Source organism: Apteryx rowi, unplaced genomic scaffold (assembly GCF_003343035.1).
Source record: "Apteryx rowi isolate R43461 unplaced genomic scaffold, aptRow1 scaffold_4, whole genome shotgun sequence".
Classification (NCBI taxonomy): domain Eukaryota; kingdom Metazoa; phylum Chordata; class Aves; order Apterygiformes; family Apterygidae; genus Apteryx; species Apteryx rowi.
In genome coordinates, this window is record NW_020450529.1 from 5,978,393 (window position 1) to 6,003,392 (window position 25,000).

A 25,000-nucleotide genomic window follows, 5' to 3' on the forward strand; every position below is an offset into this window, starting at 1 on the left:
AAAAAAAAAAAAAAAAAAAAAGAGGAGGGGGGCAGTTATTCTTTCCCTATTTGCTTATTCTCAAAAATAAAAATAGGTGTCGACTCATATGGGCTCCTATCAATACGTTATCATCAACAGACAAGTCTATTCACTATTGTTTCAATTGAGTAAACAGTGGTGTAAGGGTCAGCCGCGTTCGCAGGTAATTGTTAGTGTGCAGACAGTCCTGTCAAGCGTGTTAGCTAAAAATACATCCCGCACTGTCACTTCGCAAGGTGTTTGAAAATAATAGCCCAGATACAGCAAAACAGGACACAGGCTTGTGTACTGACCTTTTTCTTTGTTTAATTTGCTCGGAGGTTTGATTTCAGGGGAGAAGTAATAATTGAATATGTCTAATAACTAAATGCTCATTTGGGACAAAATCCATCAAAATATAATTGGCATTTGGTTCTTATGAAAGAAAAATGGCGTGGCTTTAGCGAAATGGAGGTGTCCTAAGAATATCTGATCACTTAATGTATAAAATGAAGCCTCTTTTATGCTATATATTAATTGTGGATACTTAAGCATTTTAGCATTTTTTGTAGTGAACTGTTACCAGAGACCAACTGTTTTTGTTAATGCTACTCTCAGAAAGGCGGGGAAGGTTATTGGTCTGTCGTGCAATAATTTACTCCTCTTTGATATGCAAACGATCCACGGTGAATATAAAAAAATCCTATCAGACTCATTTCACAGTTCTTAACCACTTAGATTCTCTGGAGTCTATCGCCTCATTAGACCAGTGCTCTCCAAAGCTAGCATAATTAAAATCTTTAACAGTTTAGCAAAGTAAAGATGTTTGGCTGATCACGTTGAGATGATTATCTATCCATTGTATTCTAAATGACAAAAATAAATTAAATTTAGACCTTGGCATTTTTTATTATGTGTTTCAAATGAATATAATGCATACTGCCTTTTTTTTTTCTTCTCCTTCCTCAATACCTTCGGTTTGGTGAGATGCATGCCTGTTTGAGCTACTGCTGTTCACTCAGAAAATGGCAGGTTTCCTTAGGGTAGCTCCAGTGTTACAATACGCTGAAACAACGAACAGTCGGCCAAATAATCTCGAAGCACAGTTATAAGAAGCCTCTTTAAAAACACATCGACGCTGGCTCTTTTTTTCTTTTTTTTTTTCCCCTGAATTTTTAAACGATTCATCTCTGCTGCTTGTTTTTTCCCCATGGACTGCTGAAAGAGCATTGAATTAGTCTTCAATTAGAGGATTTCACTTGTTTGATCATGTCACAAACCTAATTTTATCCCAAAGCTCTCAGCATGGAGGCCATGTCCCGTCGGCGTGCAGGGCCCCCAGGCCAGGCTTGAATTTGGCCCACTGGAGTTTGCAGAGTTTTTCACTTGGGATATTTATTGAATGCTACAGGCATCTCCCRAGCTTGGTGTCCATTTTGACACTATTAAACCCCCAAATTTCTTGATTTCTTGAAGCTTATTTTATGTTTTCATTTTACTTTTGAATGGCTCATTAGCATCGATCTAAGAAATGACAGTAATAATAGTGTTACTTGTATAGAAAGTTACACAGTTTTTCAGTAGACACATCCATCAATTAAGTGAGCAGTTTGAGAAACCAAAATTAATGAGAAAGATAGGTGTGTTAATGAAATAATCATAGTATAATCAATTTGACTGTTAAAATTTGAAAAGCATTTCAGGAAGACAATATGAATTCATAATTTATGTCTGAAAGTGATTAATAAAAACTGTATTTAATAACAAAGCTATTTGTCATCATTTAAAACTTAAGCACAAAATTAGTCATATTGTGGTTCATGTTGTCATAATAATGCAGCTGAATATTTTTTTTTCTTTCCCTAAGACCTTCCTTCCTTTTAAAAACGAGATAGAAAGTATTTGCTTTCCTTAAAATACATATTGAAATAGAGTTTCTCTAGCTGCCTGCAGACGAGCCCTCGGCTGCCCTTGCTGTCAGGTTTGCCTGTGGACTCGGTGGGATTCCTGCCGGCGGGGGGGCGCTGGAAGTGGCCCCCTGGTACAAAACCCACCCAAAATAATAGTAGTTAACATGATACGACGGGGCAGCACATCGTCTCGATCCCTGTCCCCCACCCACGGGATTTTTCCTTTAATAGGCATTATAGGTTCTGCTCCAGAAAACTTAGCGGGAGGCCTGAAATGTTCAGTATTAGCCCTTAGTTATTAAAAATGAAATACTAATACATGCACGCATGCGTGCGCGCGCACACACCACACACGCAAAACTAACACTAGGCTTTGTTTACTGACTCTCTGATTTAATTACTGCTTGAAGACGGCCGAATTAGCTGTTAATTGATTTAATTATCCAATTTGTTTGTTTCAGGCATGATTCCAGCCGAGCTGCAGCAGCTCTGGAAGGAAGTGACAAGCTCGCACCCGGCGGAGGAGGCGGCCAGCAACAACCACAGCAGCCTSGACCTGTCCACCACCTGCGTCTCCTCCTCGGCGCCCTCCAAGACCTCCTTAATAATAAACCCGCACGCCTCGACTAACGGACAGCTCTCGGTCCACACTCCGAAACGGGAGAGGTAGGCGCTGGCGGTGGTCGCAGCGGCAAGCAGGGAAATTAAGGCAAAGCAAAGCCGAGCGGCTTGGCCTTTTCCCTCCGCCRCGTCTTCGCCGTTCGGCCTCCCGTTGCTGACGAGTCTCCGCTGGGCAGAGCGTGGCCCTTTTGTTCGGAGCTTTGTGGCTTCTTAATTGCATCAACGTGGGCGCAGCTAGCTAATTAAAAGTGCATTGAATAACTGGAAAAAAGCACGATGAGTGTAAACTGTTTTAAGGCTTCCGCCGTCGGTGTTGCTCTTGATGGGCTTTGGGGTTTCTGACTAGAGGTGAGAGAAAATTAGTTGGTCAGTTCTAGCTGTTTTGCCACAAGTCACCCGCGTTTCGGTCAAATTTTAGGGCTTATCATGCAACACAGTTGCCTTTTTTCTGTATTTACCTGCTTTCGGCAAACAGGCTAGACTTGAGTTCTTCTCTAAAACAAAGTGCGTGTTTTTAAGCGTGGATAAAATTAGATAACTGGTGTTGTTTGGCTTTTAAAAATCTGAGTTAATTTGTACTTGCTGCGCTCGCATTGTTAAAAAGTAGTGGCTTAAATCAGGGGTTGTCTGCTGACGCGCTTCTCCGCTGCGTTCGGAAGGATGCTGTATTGTAGGTGGGCTTCTTCACGCCTCCGGCTTTCGCTGCGGCGCGTCTCGCAACGTACCTCCTGCGTGCGGTGAGACGGGTGTTCCCGCGAACCGGCCGCCATTCCCCCTCCCGTTCCCCGGGAAAACAATCCTTTGGAGCATGGGGTCCGAGGAACCTGCTTTGGGCAAGTTTGGGGAAACGGCCCAAGTGGCGTTTGCTTCCAGCGGCCCGYGAGCCGCAGCTGCACGCAAAGCAGCGCAGTACTTCTTTGCATTCAGGAGAGCCCCCTTGCCCATCTAGAAATGTTTTATCAGACGCTAGTGAAAGCTGGATTTTATGGAAACTGATGGCTTTGTCTTTCTGTCCTCCTTTCATTCATTAGAAACAGGATAATGGAATTTTTAAGCCATAGAGTTTATATTTCTCATGGACTGGAAGTAGATTGATGGGGAAGTTATATAAATACCTCTTATATCTTTCTATTATTAAGAAAATAGTGCTGTTCAGAATAGATAGACTTTAAAGAAGAACTCACCCAGTGTTTGGAAGTGTTGCTGTTTAGATATTATATGTGTAAAGCATCATTTTATATCTATTGCAAGGACATGTGGGAGAACATCAGTGTATACATTTATAATGCATGGAAGTGACAAGGACATGGTTGTCACCAAGACTTGCATGGGATACTAAAGACAATTTGATGTTTATTARACAATTAAATTCCATTTTCGCTGCATATAGAGCTAAACAAGATGGGTTTATGACTTTCCAACATTTTTTTTTAACTATGTTTTTCTTACTCAGTTTATAAAACAAAAACCCATGCAGTGAAATAGATCTTCTCTCACTGAATAGATGCATGTGCTGTCTGCTAATGGTAATCTAATCAAGGAAACAATATGCCATTGCTGTTTAGTTTGAAACGCAGTGGAAACATATGAATCTGTTCCGAAGTAAGAATTTGCTGTATGTATACTGTCAAGGAGAACTGGAAATCCATGTGTCTGAGTGCTGTCACATAATTGTGGCCCGAAGGCAATTAGGCTCTACAAATAAGGTGATACTTATGCTTTTATTAATAAAGTTCCAAATAAATTAATTAGGAAGGCATAAACATGCCACAGTATTGTTTGAGACCGTATTAGGTTAGAAGATTCAAAATCCTCAGTCGTTGCATTGACAGGTGTCTTGTTAAAGCTTGTCGTTATGCTTTGCTTACAGATGTACTAAGTTCTCTTCAATATCAAAATACAAAATTAAGTATATTTAGGAATACAAATGAGAGGGCTACGGGCTTTGCTTTCTCTTGGCTCTGTTTGGTACATTGAAGGTTTACGCCATCCATTTGCTGCTGTGATTGAATTACATCTTTGTCCATAAGTAGAGCAGGAGACTACACACCGAAGAATGCCTACTGATGCACTTAAGGGTTTTGTTGCAGTCTCATCAGGCATCGTGGTGCCTGCCTGGATTTCATATGACATACAAACTCCTCTTGTTTAGATGTGTTGCACTGACTTCCTCTTTGAAAGGGTATTTATCTGCAGTCAGGGCATTCCGGCTGGTGGTGAGCCGTGAGAAAAGAGGAGCTGTGCTATGTGTATTTGAAAGCACACAGAAGACAAAAATTTAGAGTACTTGCAAAAGAGAGAACTTAGGCTTATGCGGAGGTTTTGTTTCTTTTGATTGCAAAGGTAAAGATTAGAAATAACCATGGATCTGGTTGGAGCATGACTTGGCTAGACCTGGAGTGTAGTCTCTGTATTTGCCTGTGCCCAGCTAGTTCAGGAGAACATATGTAATATGACTGGGTTTGTGGAGCTGCCTAACCAACCCAAGTTCAGGTGAAATGGGGCTGCTGGAAGGATTCGCAAGGGAGGTATCRGCCTTTCTGCATCCCGTTGCACAARCCTGCAGCTTGGGCTGGCCRGGGCAGGTTGTGCTGTATGCGTGGGTTGCTGCTCCCCCACCTTTTTCCTGATAAACACGTRGACTTGAGCACAACTTTGTGCGTTTGTCACCTGCAAATGAAGAGGAACTTCCCTGAARAGTGCCTAGAAGGCAAAACTTGCAGGTAGCATTTTCTTTAAGAAAAGTATTGCGCTGCTGCTCCACAGCCTGGGACTTATTCTTGGCTTGGAGAGCCCTGAGTGGCTCCATCCAGTGCTGTTTCGGTGCAGCGAGCGTTAGTGCAGGTGTCTCTAGCTTAAGAGTAATTTGGCTGGTGACAGGGCACATTGAGTGCGACACCAGTGGAATTTGCTGCTAGCTTTGGTCTGATACGACCAGGAGCTATTTATTTAGACTTAAACAACAATAAAAAGCACATAGTAAAAGCTGTAAGTGTCCTAACAGTTAACCACAGCCACATCRTAATGACTGCCCAGCAGCAATAAATAATCATATACAGGTAACATTAACTTTTAGGGTGTGCCGTAAAGCTGTGCTTTCCCCCCTGCCCCTTGGGCTTTGGAGCAGAAGTGGGCTGCAGGATGCAGGTTGGTTATGTGGGAGTTACTATAATCRTCGTCATCTCTGGCACATGTCATTGGGATCGTTCACTCTGTGTTTTATGGGGTTACTGATCCCATAGGTCAGATCCGGAGGTTGCTTAAAGATCTGTAAAAGAGGAGCAACTCACTTGATTTCAGTGACATTATAAGCACCTGTGTAAAAGGAGCTGGAGAGCAGAAGCTCTGCTGAACGTGTTGGGTGAAAACACATTTTAGTTATAAACAAGGGTTTTAAAATAGCAGGAGAAATACAGTAATTGGTTGGTTGGCATGCCCACGCGTCCCCAAGCCAAAGCCCAGCCTCGCAGTTGTGTACTGAAAAGCGTAAGTCCTCTGCAGGCTCCCGGAGAGGGCAGGTCCAGCGCCAGTTTGTGACACTGGCAAAAGCAGTGGCCGCGTGTGACTGCGACAGTCGCAAGTGAGTGACAAAAAACTTCTTTTTTATGGCAAGTGGCAGGCAGGCAGGCAGCAGAGCCACCCCGGGATGTGGCTGCCCAAATCCAGTTGACTTCAGTGGGAATGAAATATGTTCAAAAGCAGGAGGCATCYCGCGTTCACGGGCGCAGGTCAGGGATCACAGCGCTGTTCCTGGGTTTTAAGTGCTCAGTATATATGGCTTTTACAGGAATGGAACAATTCCAGCTATAAATAATGGGTTAATGCTTTCATGCATTTGGGCTTTAAATGTATATTACCTTTATGCTTTTGTCCCACATTTTGCCCAGTTCTGTAAGTAGCAGCAGCAGCAGCTCTGGGGTTTGGTGCACAGCAATCTGTTAAGGAGATAAATAATCTGCTTTGGTATGACACTCCTACTCTCCTCTTTAATTTGTCTTACACAAGGAAAATTATAATTAAATCATTCAGGGTAAACCCTTGAGTGTAGAGAAGGAAAAAACACACTTTGGTAAAGATTGCCAATAGAGACCAACTTCCCTGTTGTGCCGTGCAGAGACATTTATCAATATTCAGCACTATTAAAGAGAGAACATTTCGTGTGATTTGTGAGGCGGATGCCAAAGCTCAAATCAAGGCTTGTTAAGATCCTTTCCCCATGCAATCATGGGCATTCAGCATCATTAGAATTCAGCACTGACTGTGTGTTTCATGCTTTGATTTTACTCAGACAATTTAATAATGTTTATTGTGCTGATTATATATATAAATTCACTGAATGCAATAAACATACCTCAGTCATCAGTACCCTAAGGGAAATATTTAGTTATAGATACTTGTATTCACTCAGGATAAGCGAAAGTGAGACCATCAACCAGCATGCAAACCTCTCATCATCTTATCAGCATTTGGGTTTCTTCAGTAACAAGCATTTTCTCTACACAAGTAGATAAATAAATAACTGGAGCCAGTTAAGTACATCTGCTGTGCTTAGAAACATCAAGCAGAGTACCCACTTTTCGTGTCATTCCACCGCATCTTGATTAGAGAAGGCTTCATTATTTAGTGAAGAGGAACAGCAAAACGAAGCTGGTCAACGTGCAGTCACCTCAGGTGACTACTAACTTCATAACCTGACAAGTATCAGTGCATCCCAAAACCTGCATGCATAGGAATATTCCTGATATGGGTAGGTTTGGGAAAGCAAAGCGTAGCAGAATTCCTCACTCCCTTAGGGTGAGCAGAGATCATTCCAGTGGGATCTGGAGCTCAAGGTTTGCAGGTGCTCGKGAACACATGCACATGGGTCCCCTCGCCTGGCACACACAGGAGCCTCATGAGCCCGCTTGGGAAATGCTGCGCTTGCTGTGACAGGAGGTAAAGACTGTATGTCCAAGAGATCTTTCTCCATCCTCCTTTCCATGTTTGACTTCTGATGTCTTTATTCCCCTTCCTACCATACTTGACTCATGTCCCTTCACATAAGGAAGCAGCCTTCTCATAGGAAAAATAGATGGAATAAACAAGGAGATATTTAAATGACTTTTTCTTGCCAGCATCACAGGAGGAAGGACTCTTGAGAAAGATCTGGAAGGAAATGAGAGGAACGACATGGCAGACCACTGATCTGCTGTTTAGGCTTAATGCATTGTGTTTGACTGTTATCATCTCACATGCCAGCTGATCCTCCATCAAAATCCCAGGGTCCTTAGATGAGGGCATTGGGCTTCAGCACACAATTAAGAATTACAGATTTTGGTCCATTAWTAATGCTCTGGATGAAACAGTTCAGCCTACAGTCCATATGCTCCCAGGGGCTGATCCTCTCTTGGCCTGTGTCTTTGTGTAGTCCTTGGCATTCATTCTGCACTGGTGCCAGCATCAAATCTGCTCATCCGTGTCAGCTTCTCTCAGTTGCTCCCTGCCATTGGTTCTTGCTCATTATACTTCATCATCAGCAAAGTTTTGTTAGATGAGTTTATCTCAAATCCATTGCTCCTTAAAAAATGGGTTCTCCTGCAACATTTCCTCCCAGAAGATATTTCCACCTTTGGGAGTGTAGCTAGGGCATTTCACCTTCTGTGTGGCCACAGATGAAGCTTGAGCAGTTGCCTTTATGCYGGCTCTCTCCACGTCCCTTGGGACCTGTACCTGTTGGGTGCTGTTACCCTCCACTGTATGTGGATCAAACGGAGAAACTTGTGGTGGAAGGGTTGGAGRAGGAAGGCATCATTCTCATTAGGTGGCTGCTTGCCACTGCCCTTCCCAAAGTCAACAGGGTGGCTGGGCTCAAGGAAAGGGCAAAGTGGAGATGTTTTTCCTGCCAAATGTATTGAGCATTGGAAGGCATCGCAGTCCTCAAAAAAACCACTCTTCTTGCAACACGCTTTATCACAAATTGCTAGGACAGCCTCAGGAGTGATAGCCAACGCTCCTAGGTTGCCCACCACCCGTGTTTTTCTGTTCTTCCTCATTGTAGCTGTGGCAGAGGTAGATCCTGTGTTTGGCCTGAGGGGTCTTAGGGCTACCCAGCTGCCTGAGCTGGGCTTAGCTTAAAAAGCAGTACTAGATCCTCTCTTCTTTTTTTTTCCCTCCAAATGTGAGCAATGCTGAAGGGATGGAGCAGGGAGCTGAACTTCGGAGAGCACGCTGCATGACTGGGCTGAATTCAGCCAAGTTTACCTCAATGCATTAATTTTGACCAAAACCRTTCCAAAAGGAAGTTATTGAGAAACCATGTGGGCAGGCATACAAGGTCGTGTTCAGCAGCTGCATGGTTATCCCCGCTCTGTGAGTCCAAGCGGTTCACTCGCCTCAATGCAGTTCGCTCACCGCAGAGCTGAATTGGAGCCGGAGACTATCTAAGCTTAGACACGCCGTTGTGCAGCCGCGTGTCTGAAACTCGGGCTTAAACGATCAAACGCTGAATGTAGTTGCTGTGTTTCTCGTTGTGCCGAGTGCTAGCGCGATGACTCAAGGTCCTCAGCTGGTGGCTGTGGCGCTGGTGGCAGCGGCAGCCCAAGCTGGGAACCRGCTTTGTGCTCTTCCAGTAACCGCGCACAGATACAGCTCGGAGCATCCCGCTGCCATCTCCAGCTGGCACCCTCTTCACAGCTGAGAAGTCCCCTTGGGTTTCTCCATGCTCTCTCGTCCTGAGTCACTCTTCTCTGGAATCAGCTTTGAAAAAATCGTGACTCAGACCTATCATTGCCTATCTGGTTTTAAACCTCATCAAACACTTCTTACTGTTGTTATTTGTCAAATCTGCGTGTGTGTTGTCCTCTGCATTTCTGYACTCACTGTCTTCCATGGCCATCACTTTTTTTGAGAAACCCTCTGGTAAATTAGTCACACGAGACCKCTTCCTCATCAGTCTGTGCTGGATTCTTTAATGGAATTATGCATTTCAGAGAATTGTTTCGCTAAGCCCTGGAAAACCGTTTCTAGTTTATTTTTTCCCCCCGCAAAAGATGCGAAGTTAAGCAGTCTGTAATTACTTGCTGTAGCATGTGGCCCTTGGCTGGACGAGGGTGTTGCGCTTGACACTTTACAGTCCTCTGGAACCTGACCTGACATCAGAGCACTCTTGAACTTGAGCRGTTCATTGGTTTCTGGTCACGTGTAATAATGATCAGCGTACAACTCCAAACACTAAGCTAATGTATCAAGAAGCACTTAAAATAGATTGGGTGAGCCTTGGCAGACACATAACAGAACTTTTCCAAATTTTAGCATATGTATTGTTTTATTCCTCCATCTGGCCAACAGATCATTGTTTGATATCGGAGTGCTTTGCATATCTCCTCCCTTTTCTTGCAACTGAGATACTTACACGTGCGTTTAATACAGCTTAATGCTATTTTTACATACCAGAGAAATAGCTGATGGCTTTCTGTTAATTGCATACACTTTGCAGTTAAACTTTTACTAAAACATTCCTGTCTAAATACTTAAAGTCCAATGAAAATTTTGTCCTCTTCATTTATTAGAGGTGTTTATGTAGTAGTCTTAAAAAGTGACCTGTTTTTGTTTTACTGCACCATGGATTCCTGGTATTTTTATATCCTCCTGTGTGCAAGCTGTCCTTCCTCGGCGCTTGCTCTGGAAATCTAGCCATCCTAAAGAGCTAAACAGGGAGCTAATGAAGAGCTGTTTTATTTTCTATCATACRTATCACAGCCAGAGAGTGGAAAAGAAACACCCTTGAAAATGCCATAAAAGTAGAGGATAAGTTAGGTGATTTTTGTGTGACTGTTTTTTCTGCTGTTCAATAAAAATCAAGCAGTTAGTATGACAGCTGTTATATCATGTTATATCGTACTGCTAAGATATTGAGTAGCATTTAAAGTAAAACTCCACCATTAAACTGTATAAACTTTATCCGTTTCACTAYGGTTTAATGGAAAAAAATGAGTTTTTCAATAAAATGACATCATTTTTCCCAGGTTGTAATGTTCACTTTACAACTGTTTTTCTTTAATTCAATTTATTTTACTTTTCTTTTTCTTGGCATCCCTCTCTTTCTTACAGTTCGGAGAGGGGGAAATCTCTTTTTGCTGAACAGCTAGGTACCACTCAGACCACTTTTCCCTTCCCTCCACCCCCCCAAACATCTTGTGCTAATCTTGAGCCCCTTTATATTGGTCAGATAGGGTTATATTTTCAAAGTAGTGAGCTGCACTTTGAAATCAAATAATTTGTTAATGCAGTGCGTGACTATACCTGCTGCATATTTGAGGGCCAGGGGATGGAGCCCAAGTAAAATCGTAATTTATTCCTTGCTGCCTGGGTCTTAGCAATATTCGTGTAATCCAAACGGGTATTTTTCCATATAGCTGGTGTTTTTAAGGGGGTGGGGATTTATTTTTTTTTCTATGCGAGGAGGAGAGGCGTGTGTATATTATAAAGTGTATTCTTCTCATTAAAACAATGGTGTAAGCCCAGACGGGGAAGCTGCTAATATGTGTTGCGGCTTGTCAGTTCGGGCTGTGTGAATAAAGGAGATAACTATTCCTTCGGGAAACCGTCTCGGGAGCCGAGCAACAGATACGCTAGCCAGAGAATTCTTTTAACTGTAATTTTCCTTTTTGTGTGTACTCAAAAATAACACCACGATGGGTCCTTAAATACCACTTCCTCCACAGAGCACAATTTCCCCGGCACAGGTGGTGCTAATATAGGACAGTCCCCTAGGCACTTGTCGCCAGGAGTTGTACAGCTTGTTCGGTGTCTGCATCCATATGGCAAGCTGTCCCATTCATGGAAAGACATTGTAGCTGTGCCTGTGGGTGCCGTGGTCAATGTAGTGGAAAAAGCAGGTTTTAACTCTCGGCAACCTCTGTGCTGCTGTGTGTTTTATTGTGGAATCCAATTTAGAAGGTGGAGGGGGGAAAGGGGGGGGGAAAAAATAACCGCAGATCGGCTGGGAGCGCATCCCAGACGGAGGCGGCTGGCGGCGGCGCGTGTTTATCCTTGGAGCGGCGGGCTCGTCCGCAGGTGCAGCGGCTCCGGCCCCGGCTCCGGCCCCGGCACGGCTCTCCCGGCCGGTCTGCAGGAAGCTTCGCTCGCGAGAAACATCCTCGCCCGTGTTTATACTGCGAATTAACTCACAAGGCGCAAAGCAGCGAACGACGTTAGCAGGCCATGTGTGTCATGCAAGTCCACTTCTTTACCTTTTATTTTATTTTATTTTATTTTTTCCCCCTTTTTTCCCCCATTGCCCGGTTCTCGCGGGGACCCGTGGCGGCGAAACGCCACTGCGGTTCGAGCGCGGCCACGTAAGCGGGGTTTATGGCTGCGCTGGTGCCTCTCGTTCCGGTGCCAAGTGTTTTTCTGCTTTCCTGCGACTATTTGTTATGCCTTCTAGTAAACACAAACAAAGAGACGGCGCAGCACCTGCGGCAGCATATGCTATTTACACTACCTGCGCGACGCAGCCGCTTCCCCGGGGACGCGCGCTCCAGGCCCGCGGCGCGCTTTCCGAAGGAGCGTCCTTCGGAGGGAGCGCCTTCAGCGATTGCACGGCGTTTCTCCTTTCTAGCAATAATTGATCGTGATCGATTTTCTGGGCGCTCTGCAGAGCAGCACCTTTTTTAGGGGCGGCAGGGGTGTTTGGTGGACGAAGGCATACCAGGCACGTTTTCACCGCGATGTGACGGTCGCCTTCTCTGCTGGTTTTGCCACCGTGCCCGTGGGACGCTGGTGGAAAATACCGAAGTGAATAGTCCGTGTTAATCATATCCCATGACGTGTGAGCAGCCTGTCTCAAGGTGGAAGACTTGCCTCTGCTCTAAGTGTAACAGAATACAACTGTTTTGTTAAGCAAGAATAGATCCTGTTTCGCCATGTTTTCTTTTCCTATAAATTTAAATGTAACAACAGAATATAAATTACAGTAAAATAACATTGGCAAACAAGATCTTTTATGCGAAATATGCATGCATGTTTGTCATTTTGCACCTCGGTCCTGGTGAAGTCCAAGGTCTAATCCTGTGCTGAGCGGTTCTTAAAAGCGTTCCTGAATCGGGGCCAAAGCCTTGCAGTCGCCTCCTCGCCTGCCCTAAGAATTGGRTGTGTAGGAACAACAGCGTTGCTGTGCTGAAAATCCGTAAGAAAAAAAACAGGAAAGTGGTAGGATCACATTTTTTTCCTAATTAAACTAAGATACTGAATCAGTGCCTTTTCATCTGAATAAATTAGAGGACTGCTCAGAGAGGAATAAAATGAGATTTAACAAGGATAAGTAGAAAGTAGCCCAGATAGGAAATAAAAATTCCAAACTGCATGTTCAAAATGACACATCCGCTGCTCGGCATCAATTACGTGGGAAATGGCTGAGGCATAATAGGGGCTGCGAAATTAAGGTGGGACATTCTGTGCCATGTCTTAGTTAAAAAGGTAAATGCGTCATGGGAGGTATAAACATGCGTGTTGCATCTGAGTCCTTCTTCTTTCCTGTTACACATTATGCAAAACCAGTTGAACCACAATTAGAGTGTGATGTACAATTGGCCACTCTCTGGCAGAAAGGATAAAGAGAAACTGGAGCAAATACAGGAGGGAACAGCTAGGATGATAAAGGAGTTGGAGGGAATAGGCTATGAAGACAGATTAAAGGGAATTAAAGATCTACACCCTGGAAAAATAGAGGCTCTAGGAGGATGTGATTATGGTATGTAAGTACATGAAGTGATGCTACAAAGAGGAAGAGGGAAAAAATTGTTCTCATTAGTTAGCAATGCTGGAATTTAAAATCCAGCGTTTCAAATCATGTGTGTCTAGATATATTTGATGTACTTTTCACTACAGTACCTAGGCACAAGGTTGAAATAAAAAAAACGTGATTTTTAAGTAGTAGAGAAACTCGTTAATGGTAAATTCAAGTGCAGGAATGGAACTTCCACCTGAGATAAGGGATGGATTCAATACTATTTTTTTGCAATGGGCACTTCTTTTAAGTAATCTAGAAATACATTCAATTCCTCTGAGGAAATTATGTAGGGCAGGGGCTRTCCAGGCCCTGTGGCAGTTCTGGTGCGGGGTAGAAAGTGGGGGATGACCACTAAAGAAGTGTGCAGTACACTGAGAGCGTCTTAATGTTGATTTTTTATTTATTTATTTTTTTAATCCAAAACATCAGTTCATAGATTAAAACCAGAAGATGATYGTTATAATTATCCAGTCTGGTTTTACTCTTGCAGTGGGCTGTGGGGACGGAGGGTGGAAAGAGGAGGAATGTGAGCCAGATTTGTTCTTTGTCTTGCTGCAAATGGTCCAGCACGCTCCGTGCAAYGGGAATGTGGAGAAGAGCGCCCTGGCTAGCGCAAGCGCGGCAGGCAGCGATTCCTGGCACGTTACTGGCCTTGGGTTACAATAGCAATGCTACGTCTCCGTAATTCTTTATTACGTAAGTGTACAAGTTAGTGCACACAGCTTAGAAGACAGGATTTCAGCCTGTAGGCTGCAGTTTTTACCTGATCTGTCTTAAATCGGTGTAGTCCTTTAAAATGTAATATACCACTCCTGTTACTTCCAGTAGGGCTTGATGAGCTTCTTCTAGTCCTAGGTCTGGATGTAGAATAAAGCAGTGGGGAAGGAAAGACAGACAGGCTTAAAAAGTAACCAAAAATGTGCAAGCCAGGCAAGGTACTCTGCGAAGAGCTGCCACTGGCCATGCACATCAAACACCACCTTTACCGAAGGCCCCCGACCTGCTGCCGAGCTTTATCCACCACTAAAGTGGACATTGTCCTGCTCCTGTTCAGATCAAATACCTGCTTTCTGAGCAGTTACTGGCACCATTTGAATATATGGCTTAATACTCTTCTTGAATTTATTTCTTTTCCCAGCATAGAGAGGAAAGTTGGTGCTAAGCCATGCTGGTATGAAGTCAGAGGGGTTTGCACCAGTGAAACGCCACTTCAAAACACGTCTTTGTGCAACGGGCTTTGTCGTGAAGGCAGCAACGTGCATTAGAGGGCAGGTGTCTGCCTGTTGTTGGCAACCGAGGAATTGGTTGGTACAAATATTTAAGCATTACTATTTCCGTTTTGATTTTGAATCAGAGTAAGTGTTTGCAACTCGGAGACTTTTGGCCTTTTCACCAGCTTTAATCCTCCAGTGCCTTTTGATTAGCTTTAGACCTTGCCAGGCAGTCCCGAATAAGGGGCACCGCCTCAGGTCCCGATGGTGTCTCACGCCCTCGTGCACGGGACTGAAATTGGGGCGTTTTGCTTCACCTGCTGCACAAGCCACGTCAGGACGAGGGGGGACGTGGTGCGACGGCCGAGCCGTGTGCTCCTTCTGCCTGGCCTGGTAACTCAGGTCCACTTCACGGGCAGCTGGTGGAGATGAAGTCACTTCCCATTGCCCCTGGGAAATATAAAAAAAAAAAAAGGCCGTTCTGCTTGCTTTGGGTGCCCTCCTCAGACCCCTTGCAGGAGGAGAGCGGGAGGTGTGGTATTGATTTAGTTCAGCACGCAGGTGGCTTAGTCATGTTCTCTGCACCGCTAAAACGTGAGCAGATGCTTCCTAACTGTACTAGAAAATCAAGGATGCTTCTCCGCATCACCGACTTCCCCACGTGTTTTGGCAACGATTATTGGCCCGAGCAGATGTGGAAGAGATATATAGTGCAATATGAAGTATTTCAGCATCATGAATATTTAAAATACGGTCCTCTGTGTGGCAGAAATATTACTACTGAGGCTCCTGCTTGCTTGGTTTTTGTATCCATGCATGACTTTTTTTTGCCAGTGTGCCATGGTGCCCAGTTTCACACAGTTGGTAGATATGGGTTGAATTAAACCATGCAGCTCCGACAGGTTTCTCGCCAGTGCTTTGGTCCCTGTTTTCTCTGACATCTCAAGCGTTTCTGTCTCTCTTTTGGGGATACTGCCCTTTTGGCTCCTCATCTGGGCTTAGCTGTCCGTGGTTTCTCTAGAGCATGTGGTTTCATGTCCCAAAACGTGAGTCTGCCATAGCATAGCAGATCCTTTCCAGAAGTTAATTGGCTGTAATGATGTGAGTGACTTGTGTTGTTTAAGTACAAGCTTATGACAACATGAATTGTTGGAGAATATGGTGAGTTTGCTTCCAGGACTTCTGGAGATCTGCAGCAATATATGTTACTGAGCCTGAGGAAGGCAGAGGGAAAAACGCTTTGTTTATCCTTTCATTACTTTGAAAATTACCTATTGTTTTAAAAATCACTTCCACTAACTAGTGCTAAATCCCCAATATGTGACCATGAATATGCCTTTTTGGGAAGGAGAGGGTGACAGAAACAAACACCTACACCAGTGTGTCATTAGAAATCAAACAGACCCCAAACTTGCATGTGCTTGCCAACGTTCTGGTCTTCTAAAATACCATCTCAGGCAGGGAGACCAGGGATGCATCCAGATTTTAGAAACTGTGCTTGCATACAGACAAAATATTATTGAACAATTAAAAATATATGTTTATATTGTGCCCACAAAACTGTTTGCTTATGTATTGGATTTAAATCTTCATTTTCTACCTCTATTTGCTTAAACAAAGTGAGTACTTAGATCAGCTAACGGAAAACAGAGTTCTCCATTCATTTCCACGGTCTGTATCCTTTTCACGTTATATCTGCTTCTGTATAAAACCACTCTTGGTTTTGCTTTGAGGTGCTGCTTAAGGCTCTATCACTGAACAAGTGACAATCTATATCTTCAAAAGTGGGATGGCTAAAATAGTAATCAGTAATCTGGTATTGACACATAAAGGTCACCAAAATGCACTACTGAAAAATTGCAGAATGGGATGGGAATAACTAGCTTTGAAATGACCAGCTGGCTTTTTCTTTAAGCACTGAGGGGTTTTTTTCTTCTTGAAAATATCTATTTTTGGTAAGTTTCAGAAGTTGCTGGGCTTTGCTGAATGGCAGTGGAAGCCATATATAGGTGTTAAGTATGTTATGCTTAGCATCTTGTTAGCAAAATGACCTTTTAAGTTCCTGTTTATGGTCAACACCAGGCTTTCTGGTTATTGACAGCACCAGACGTTGACATCCTGAGCATAGCTTACCCTGGACATTCTCTCGGTCATTCAGTCATTTTCCTGGGCCACAAAACCAGCGTGTCATGTCCTGCGTGGTTTGTCCTGTCTTGCATGAGATCCCTGGAAAGAAGAGATTTGCACTTGGATTTAAAAAACAAATACAAATCTCTGTAGGACTCTTTCCTTTGACTTGGCTGTGGCCTTTAGGCTGTTGCAAGGAAACTCTTAAAAAACCCTGCTGGGGTTTCAGCCCTGTGATGCCCGTTGATAGGACAGTGAGATGTACAGTGCTGAAGAGGTGCAGAGGACTTGCTCCTTACTTCAGGGCACATGGCGTTTCTCTAGGCGTCTTGGTGTATGGGTGATGGTCGCTGTGTGAATGAATATGCTGAATATTTTTGAGTGCTGCCAAACACACTGCAATCGCAGCTCTCGTGGTCTTCATGGACGCTCCTTGTTGGAGTGTTGTCTACTTTCTCACGCTCTTCTTTATTCGCTACTGGAGGGAGAACATTTTATCGAGTGCTGCCAGTCATTGGAGCGGCATTACCGAGGGGGGCCGCGGTGCGGTGCCCGGGCAGGAGAGGAGGGCGATCTCCCGAAACCGGCTTGGCCGCAGAAACCAGCATTTTGGTGAACCGCACTTGTAGTGCAGGCACGGCTTAGAGCGCCATTATTTTCCCAGTTATTCTCCTCTGATGCGTACAGAGGGCATTTGACCCTCAGCCTGTCTGGCTTGAGCGAACAGTGTTCCTTCAACCATYGCCTGGGTTTTTCAATTGATGAAAYGCRTGGTATAGCATTTTTTCTAATTTCTTTGCAGGGAAAGCATTGGTGCCTTTGTTCTTTCAAAAACTCATCAGATAGATAGAGCTTCTCCCTGCTTGCATGTTTTAAAAGCTGATTCAGTTAAACCAGTGCAGTATTTCCTTATAGAAAAAGCCTTTGTAAGTGGGGCTTTGTTTGTTGTTCTTTTTAGGGAACTAGCTTGCTGATTTTGTGTGTATATATATATGTGTGTATGTGCATGTGTGTATATATATATATATTTTATATGTGTGTGTGTATATGTATATGTGTTTTTATATATGTTTACTTTAAGAACTATTTGGAAACAGTCAAAACCACGATTTTAATGAAATCACAAATTAGATTCATGTACACCTTCTTGTAATACCTCTTCCAGTCAGGTCCATACTTCTTTTTTAACTCAAAGAGCAGTTTGGAAAAAAAAAAAAAAAGCTTTCAATTATCTTCAGGTTCTTGTTGGGCCTAAACACAAAAGTGACAGAATCTGGGCAGGAATTTATCATGCAACTTCTTTGTATTTGAGGTAACATCGCAGGAGTATGTTCTACACTGATCTTGCTATCCAGTGCTTAAGAAATAATACAAGAATAAAATTTGGTTATAGTACACAGGCAGATAATATTACAGAACAAGTATAAATGGCATTTCCACATGTGCATAAACGTAAAATGGCAAAAAGTAGGTGTTTATTCATAACATTACCTGTAATCCAGGCTAAAATAAGTCATAAAACCACACCTAGATGCTGGTATGTGTTCATATCCTTTGTGTATGTTTGAAGTTCATAATGTGGCACAGGCATACTCTAGCAAAAAGATTGCTATGAAAAATAGATATGTGTGCGAGCATAAAATAGAGATTTTAATATTATTTTGACATTTTATGTTTAAAGTCATCTAAGGTTATGGAAATTGTTGCAAAAATAATTCCTTTGCTTAAGAARTTTCCATGCCGAAGTTGAATAAAGAAGATATTTTAGAATATGGTTCACCAGTTAGTGCAACAGATACATTTCCCTGAGCACCACATGGCCCGGATCAAAGCGTCTCATGACTTGGATCAGTGCAGCCAAATCATTACGTATTGATTGGAATCCCGCTGAAGGATTAACCCCTTCGTGTGCATCAGAATTTGTGCTTTAACCCTGGTTTCGGAAGTCAGAAAGCTCTGTGACGTTTCTGCCAAATCTTAGCGAGGGGTTAGCCCCTGCTCACCCCTCGTACGGAAGAATTATGCGATTACGTGGTTTCTTTTTTATGATGAATTTAACATTTGAAAACACCGCTGAATCTTTTCATGGGGATATAAAAAGGCTGTACTTGTGCAAAAATAAAAAAATAAAAATAAAACAGCCTGTAAGACCAAAAAAAAAAAAGAAAAAGGATAGATAAGGTGGTGGGAAAGCGAGGGCTGCAGACTCGGTGCTTTTCCTCTTTCCATAGTGCTGTGCAATGCCTTAGGTCCTGGTCATATTGTGTTTTAAGAATAGATTGCTGCATGGGGATGACTTCTCTTCCTGATGAAGTTGGATTGTAAATATGCAATGTTCATAAATTTCTCAGCAAAATATCAAGCAGGATACTAAGCAGGTCTGTCAAATGATTTCTCCCCCGTCTGTGTTAATTTAAATTCTTTACAAAGCTTTTAATTAATGAATGAAATGTAGGAGGATAGCTAAGTAAGAATGACACATGCTTCGCTGCAAATGCTATTTAATTCTGTTGAAAAAACCACGGGCAGAGTCAGCTGGGTACCGCGCGATGTGAGGGGTGTTTCGGGATCTGCTGTTTGTCGCTGGTAGTGTTTGCGACGGTGACGTGGTGCAGGACCTGCAGTTACAACACTTTCTCTCTCTCTTCCCTCCAGTTTATCCCATGAGGAGCACTCACATAGCCATCCGCTCTATGGACATGGTGTATGCAAGTGGCCAGGCTGCGAAGCAGTTTGTGAAGACTTCCAGTCGTTTCTAAAGTAAGAATGGTTTTTTGGCACTCGCATTGTACAGGAAGCATGCCTCGAAATTTTGTATGCTGTCACCAACCGTGGGCCTGATCCAAAGCCCACTGAAGTCAACAGAAAATTCCCTTTAACTTCAGTGGCTTTTGGATCAGGCCCAAGAACATTTTAACAGGGGATAGTAAATTATCCCTGTGGGGAAAGTGTGGTCTTGCACAGTGTATTACTATAAAATATAGTGTTTGCAATTCTGCAGCCTGCTTTTTTTTTTTTAATTATTATTTAAATAATTTTTTAAGTTGCAGTATTGATAATGTAAATAATATAACCTTGATATAACCTTGATTTCACTTTAATTTAGAAATTTAGTCTGAAATTAACTCCGTAATTGAACAGAGAATTGCAGAGCATCACGTGAAATTTAATTTATGTCAAATAAGTAACTAATGAACAAAGTCTACACTCCTAAAAATAAACTATAATTATATTAATTGGGCCCCTGCAGTTTGCTGCAGACCTTTCCTTGCTGCCAAAGAACACAGTTGTACACGTTGCATAAACAGTGCATTACGGACTAGTATGTGGTAATGCAAGCATCCAGCGCAGGGGAGGAGAGGCAGCGCTCCCATACCTTGCACGTGGCTGCTGWGCAGCTAAGTCACCAGCCTTGCCCCTCCACGCGGCGGCATAGGTGTGTTCCTGGCACAAGAGCGCTTTCTCCCCGGGTAGATCGCCAGGGGCATCCAGGTTCCTCTAATGTGCACCGATCTTCCCTGAAGTGCCGTGGCTGTTCTGTTGCTACGTCTCAGAGAGACCCAGCTGCCCAAGCACACTTTATGATTTAAATGCGCAAAGGGACACGTTCTGCTCTCCTTYGAGATGGCGATCTCTTGAAGTTAATCCACATAAATATGTGAAATTCTTCAAGATGGATAAATAGAATTAGTCCCAAAACTCTTAATTATGTCTTTCTGGGGCAGTTCCCTGGATTTTTTTTTTGGGGGGGGGGGTAAGGGAGGAGAGGAAGATAGCAAGTGAGAGGACGTCTACTAGATGGTGAGATACGGATAGACTTTTGCTTTCAGAACAAAATGGGCCAGTTCTGCTTCCACTGAAATCACTGGCAAAATCCTCCTGAATTCAGTAGGAGCAGCATTGGTCCTAGTAAAAACATRTATTGCAAGTAAGGAATGGTAGAATAATGAAAAGTTCTCATTACAAGAGGATTACAAAATAAGAAGGTACTAGTCATAAATTTCCATGAAGAGTGGCCTCATTTCTTTTAAGTCATCCTGTTGTTCACTTAAGTGAAATAAATGCTAATCTCTCCATACTTGCCAGCTCATTCATATTCATATGCCATACTATAGCATTTAGACCTTTAAAACAATTCCAATCTTTATTACATTTAACACCAGGGAAAGGTGCTGTGATAGCCTTAGATACTGGAGTAACTCGTGTAGTCGTATAAAGTCAGCACATGCCACCTTTCCTTCCCTCGGGATCCTCCGTTCCAGATCAGGTCTGTTGGTTTTAGTAAGACYGCTTGGGGAGCAGTGCGCTGCTTGACGCAATCATGTGTAGAAAATACGGCCCGTAAGTCACGTGGCRTGGGTGGAGACGAGATTGGTTTCCTTTGATATTTTTGAGTTATTTCAATGAGTAGAACAAGTCCTCTGGTTCACCTGGAGAAGATGCTGTGAGCGATCAGTAGGTAGAAATAGCCTGAAAACCATTACAAGCCTAAGCTGGACGTGAACCACTCCCCAGCAGGAAATGGCTCCATCTGCTCCCTGCTCCAAAATTTCAGTTCTTTTATCACTTATGCTTTCAAAGCATCCATCTTTTTTTTTTTTCCCCCCCATCAAAACCTTTCAACAGAAATATTTTGTGTGACTTTCTTAAACCCATTGACTTGTGTAAATTTTCTCATTATCCAAATTCTACAATGTAAGAAGCTTTCTCCAGACAAAGTCACATTGTTCGGAGTGATATTTAACCCAGAACAAATGCAGAAATAAATGTCCCTGGGCAGCCTATTGACACTGCTAGGAAGTGAGCGTTTCTTCATAAAACGATACCGTAGCGTTCAAGTCTCCTGTGGAGCATCCATCCTTAAATTATATTGCCATTTATGGAAATTCATTACTCAATGAAAAGATAACCAGTAGATGCTTTAAGTTTGTTTCTGGTACTTGTATAATCCACGAAGATCTTTTGACAGTCCCCTCAAGAGAAAAGCTCTTGTTTACCAAGTGAAATACAGCCAGTGTATCCATTGAGCATTGCTTAATTTCACTTACCTCCGCAAAAAGACCTGTTAGAAAAAGTAAAGAGGAGTTATATGTGGAATGAAAGCCCTGTATGCCAATAAAATGATGCTGCAGTTAAGGGAGAAAAAAGGACTCACAGGTCTAAAATGTGGTTCATTTCTTTTCCTCCTGAGGAAGAAATATCATAACTGTTGGTAAATCAAAAACAGAGATTTGACACTCTTCTGTGATCATTCTGTAGTGTTTGTTCCCAAGGTGAGGTACACCACAGGGCCCTTGATTTCAAAGATAAATACTGTACAAATAACGATCCTAGTTGTCTTTCACTCACAGCCAACAGGAGGATGCTTATCAGAACCAGCAGATACACAGTCTATTGTACACATTTATTTCCCTATTTCTTTCTGAAATAAGTTGCAGTTTTAGTGTTGTTTTTTTTTAATCTATCAGCCATTGGTTATCATGTGATGTTATATCAGTTAGAGCTAACTGATAGCAGCAGGGGCTTCTGCTAAGCCTAATGAAACAGTAGCACCCTGCATCGTCCAGAATAATTCCAGAGCCTAAAAACAAAAACAGGTCCAGTTGCACTGCTGCGACCTGATGGCCTTCTGCCAAGCTGTAGGAAGCAAGGTGGAGGCTGGAGGGTGCACACGTGGCTTGCGTGTTAACTAGGATCCCTGTCGTAAGCCGCAACGAAAGAAGCAATCAGTAGCACGCAGGCTTTCCTTAAAAATTGACTATATTCTTGATTTCATTTGCATGTGCTTCAAGACCGTTGCAGATAGAAAAATATCTGTACACATATATATACAGATAAACATATATGTGTATGCCCCTATACAAGAGCTCGCTTAGGAAATCACTACTGGAGGGAGAGTGGTTTATTCAGCAAGGTATCCAGGCACGCAGGGCATGCGCTGAAGGATAAGATTGAGTATGGTTTCTTTCCCCCCCCCCTTTTTTTTTTTTGATTGGGATTGGGATGTGTTCAGTCATGGCCGTGCCATTTTAAAATCACAGATATCCTTTAAATGAGATGCATGCACCTTTGGAGAGATCCTGCAATCCTGTATTACCGTGATGCTAGCAATCTGCTTCGTGCGAATTTAACTTTGAAGAAACGAAGGAGAGCTTATGTGAAAGGAACTACTAAGTGCACTCTGTAATGTTTTCACAAGTGTTTTTATCATGGTAACATCTTGTTTACTTTAGTTGCCTGCCTAAAACTACTTGGAACATGTTAAGAAAACATTTCAAGAAAGCTTCTACAAAGAGGCTTTTGTTTAGCAGCAACTGTGAGACTGCTCAGCTCACAAAGGTGTTAACTTTCAACCCCTTAAGCACTTCCACATGAAATTCCAGCAACTATGTTTGTGGTTTTGGAAAAACAAAGTGTATATTAAAGAAACCAGGTATATGCTAATACATGTTGAAGTAGGCCCGGAAATCATAAATTGTTTGAAACACATTAATTGCTATCATTTGCATGTCAAAATGCTCAGCGGTGAAATCATCTCCCGTTAGCGCAACGGAGACTCCCAATCGCATAGGTAGCCAGGGCAGGGAGGAGGCTAGTCCGTATATATCTTGATATTTTACATCCGCGGCAGGCCCGGTTGAAGGCTCCGGCGCGGAGGCCGCCGGCCGGCGATTCTCCGGACAGGAGCGCGCTCATCGCCCCGTGGCGCTCGCYGGCGAGGGGAGCCGTCCGCTCCGCTCCGCGAGGCTGCGGCGCGCCGGGAGCTGCCGTTCGCGTTCCCACCTTAGCGGTTGCTTTTACAACGTCCTTATTAACCTTCCCGGCGTTGCGCGGAAGTTCGGGACCTTTCCAATAGCCGCCTCGCGGAAAGAGGTCAGAGTGGCCTAAATACCACAGTGCCCTCTAGTGATACCTGGGATGTTAGTAGGAAAAGTTTGTCGCCAAGTAGCCCAAAGATAACGTCGCAAATGCCCCCGCGCTTCCTTCTCCTGACGAGCGGATGAGAAGCTAGCGAGCTTGAACTAACTCGCGTAATTCCACTTTTATGTGCGTGCATAAATATTTTTTAATCTCGTGGTTAGTATTCTGGTTATACTAGAAAACACCTCAGATGTCTGTCTGCTCGATATTACGAAATATTTCTGCGCACTGGGTGTAGATACCGAGGCGTATTGTCGTGCGTTATTACGTTTTATATTTTAAGGTGCTCTTAGTTTATGTTTCACATTATAATTTCCGGTGTGTAATCAGAAAGCATTACTTAAGAGACAAGGATCATCTTTGTTTCATACTTTTATTGACACTGTCTACCGTATTACTGCTATGTCTAAATGGTAAAATTTATTATTAGCAATAGTGTCACAAAAGTCTGAGACAGCGATTTTCCTTTCAATAAAAGTAGTTAAAAACCTTTTAGAAAATCCATAATTTTGATTGCTGGTACTTCATAAATGTATAACTGGTACTTTTTAGCTGTCTCTTTAGGGAAAAATGAGTTTTATCACCTGCAGTACCTGGGTTAATGAAATTGTGTGTTGGAATTTAGCCAGAATGAAAGATGAGATCATTCGGTGGCACTAATATTGGCAACAGGTCTCATAAAAAGGTTCGACTCTTTAGAGAAGTATCATTAGGATTTTTCTTTTCTTTTCTTTTTTTTAAGGATGGGGGGAGATTCGAGTTATTTGTCATTTTCAAAATTTCTGTGGTTCCAAGATTCCCATCTGCCATAATAGCCAAAACCCAGTGACCTAAAAACTTCCAGCAAGGCCAAGAGAAACACAACAGTGTCCATCAGTGCCTAGTAAAGGAATTCACTTGCTTCGGATTTCAGCTCCAGTTCCTGTTTCAGCCCTTTAAAAATCACGACTCTCAGCTCAAATTTGAAATAATGCTGCTTCTTTCTCATGGTCCTCTGTGTTTGATTGTTTGTGGATATTAGCTGTCCAGGAAATCCCATACTTACAGATATAAATCCAAAATGATCTTGTTTTTCCGCAGCCAGCCCAGGATGTATTAGACAGTTATGATGATTTGTTAATTTTTGCGACCTGTATTTATTTTATGTGTGCCGTATGCTTTAAGAGAGGGAATCAGCTGTCGAAATAGGCTACTTTTGTCAAAAGGGAGGCTCTTGACTCTCTTTCCTTTCAAGCCTTTGCTTTCTTTACTTTCAGAGAATTCAGTGTATGCACCTCCATATGGTGATAAACAAGGGCTGCATTGTGCCCTGACATATAAGCTTAAACCCAACCCTGTTATTGAGGAATCTTTTGAGATGTGTGAGCTGGGATTCTTGAAGGGCTGTCAGGCTTGGGTGTCGGTTTGAAATGTGTCTTGAATGTATAACTCTGCTTTCATTT

General features: G+C 43.0%; 1 protein-coding gene across 17 annotated transcripts in view; it reads left to right on the plus strand.

Annotated features, from left to right (window-relative positions):
• The window catches only part of FOXP1 (forkhead box P1), a 381,192-nt gene that overhangs the window by 320,624 nt on the left and 35,568 nt on the right, over positions 1–25,000 (plus strand). For all 17 annotated transcript variants that reach the window (XM_026074865.1, XM_026074881.1, XM_026074883.1 and 14 more), the window contains 2 exons: positions 2,372–2,576; positions 19,293–19,397. In XM_026074865.1, coding sequence (XP_025930650.1) covers positions 2,372–2,576; positions 19,293–19,397 — 310 coding nt within the window. The remainder of the gene's footprint in view (positions 1–2,371; positions 2,577–19,292; positions 19,398–25,000) is intronic.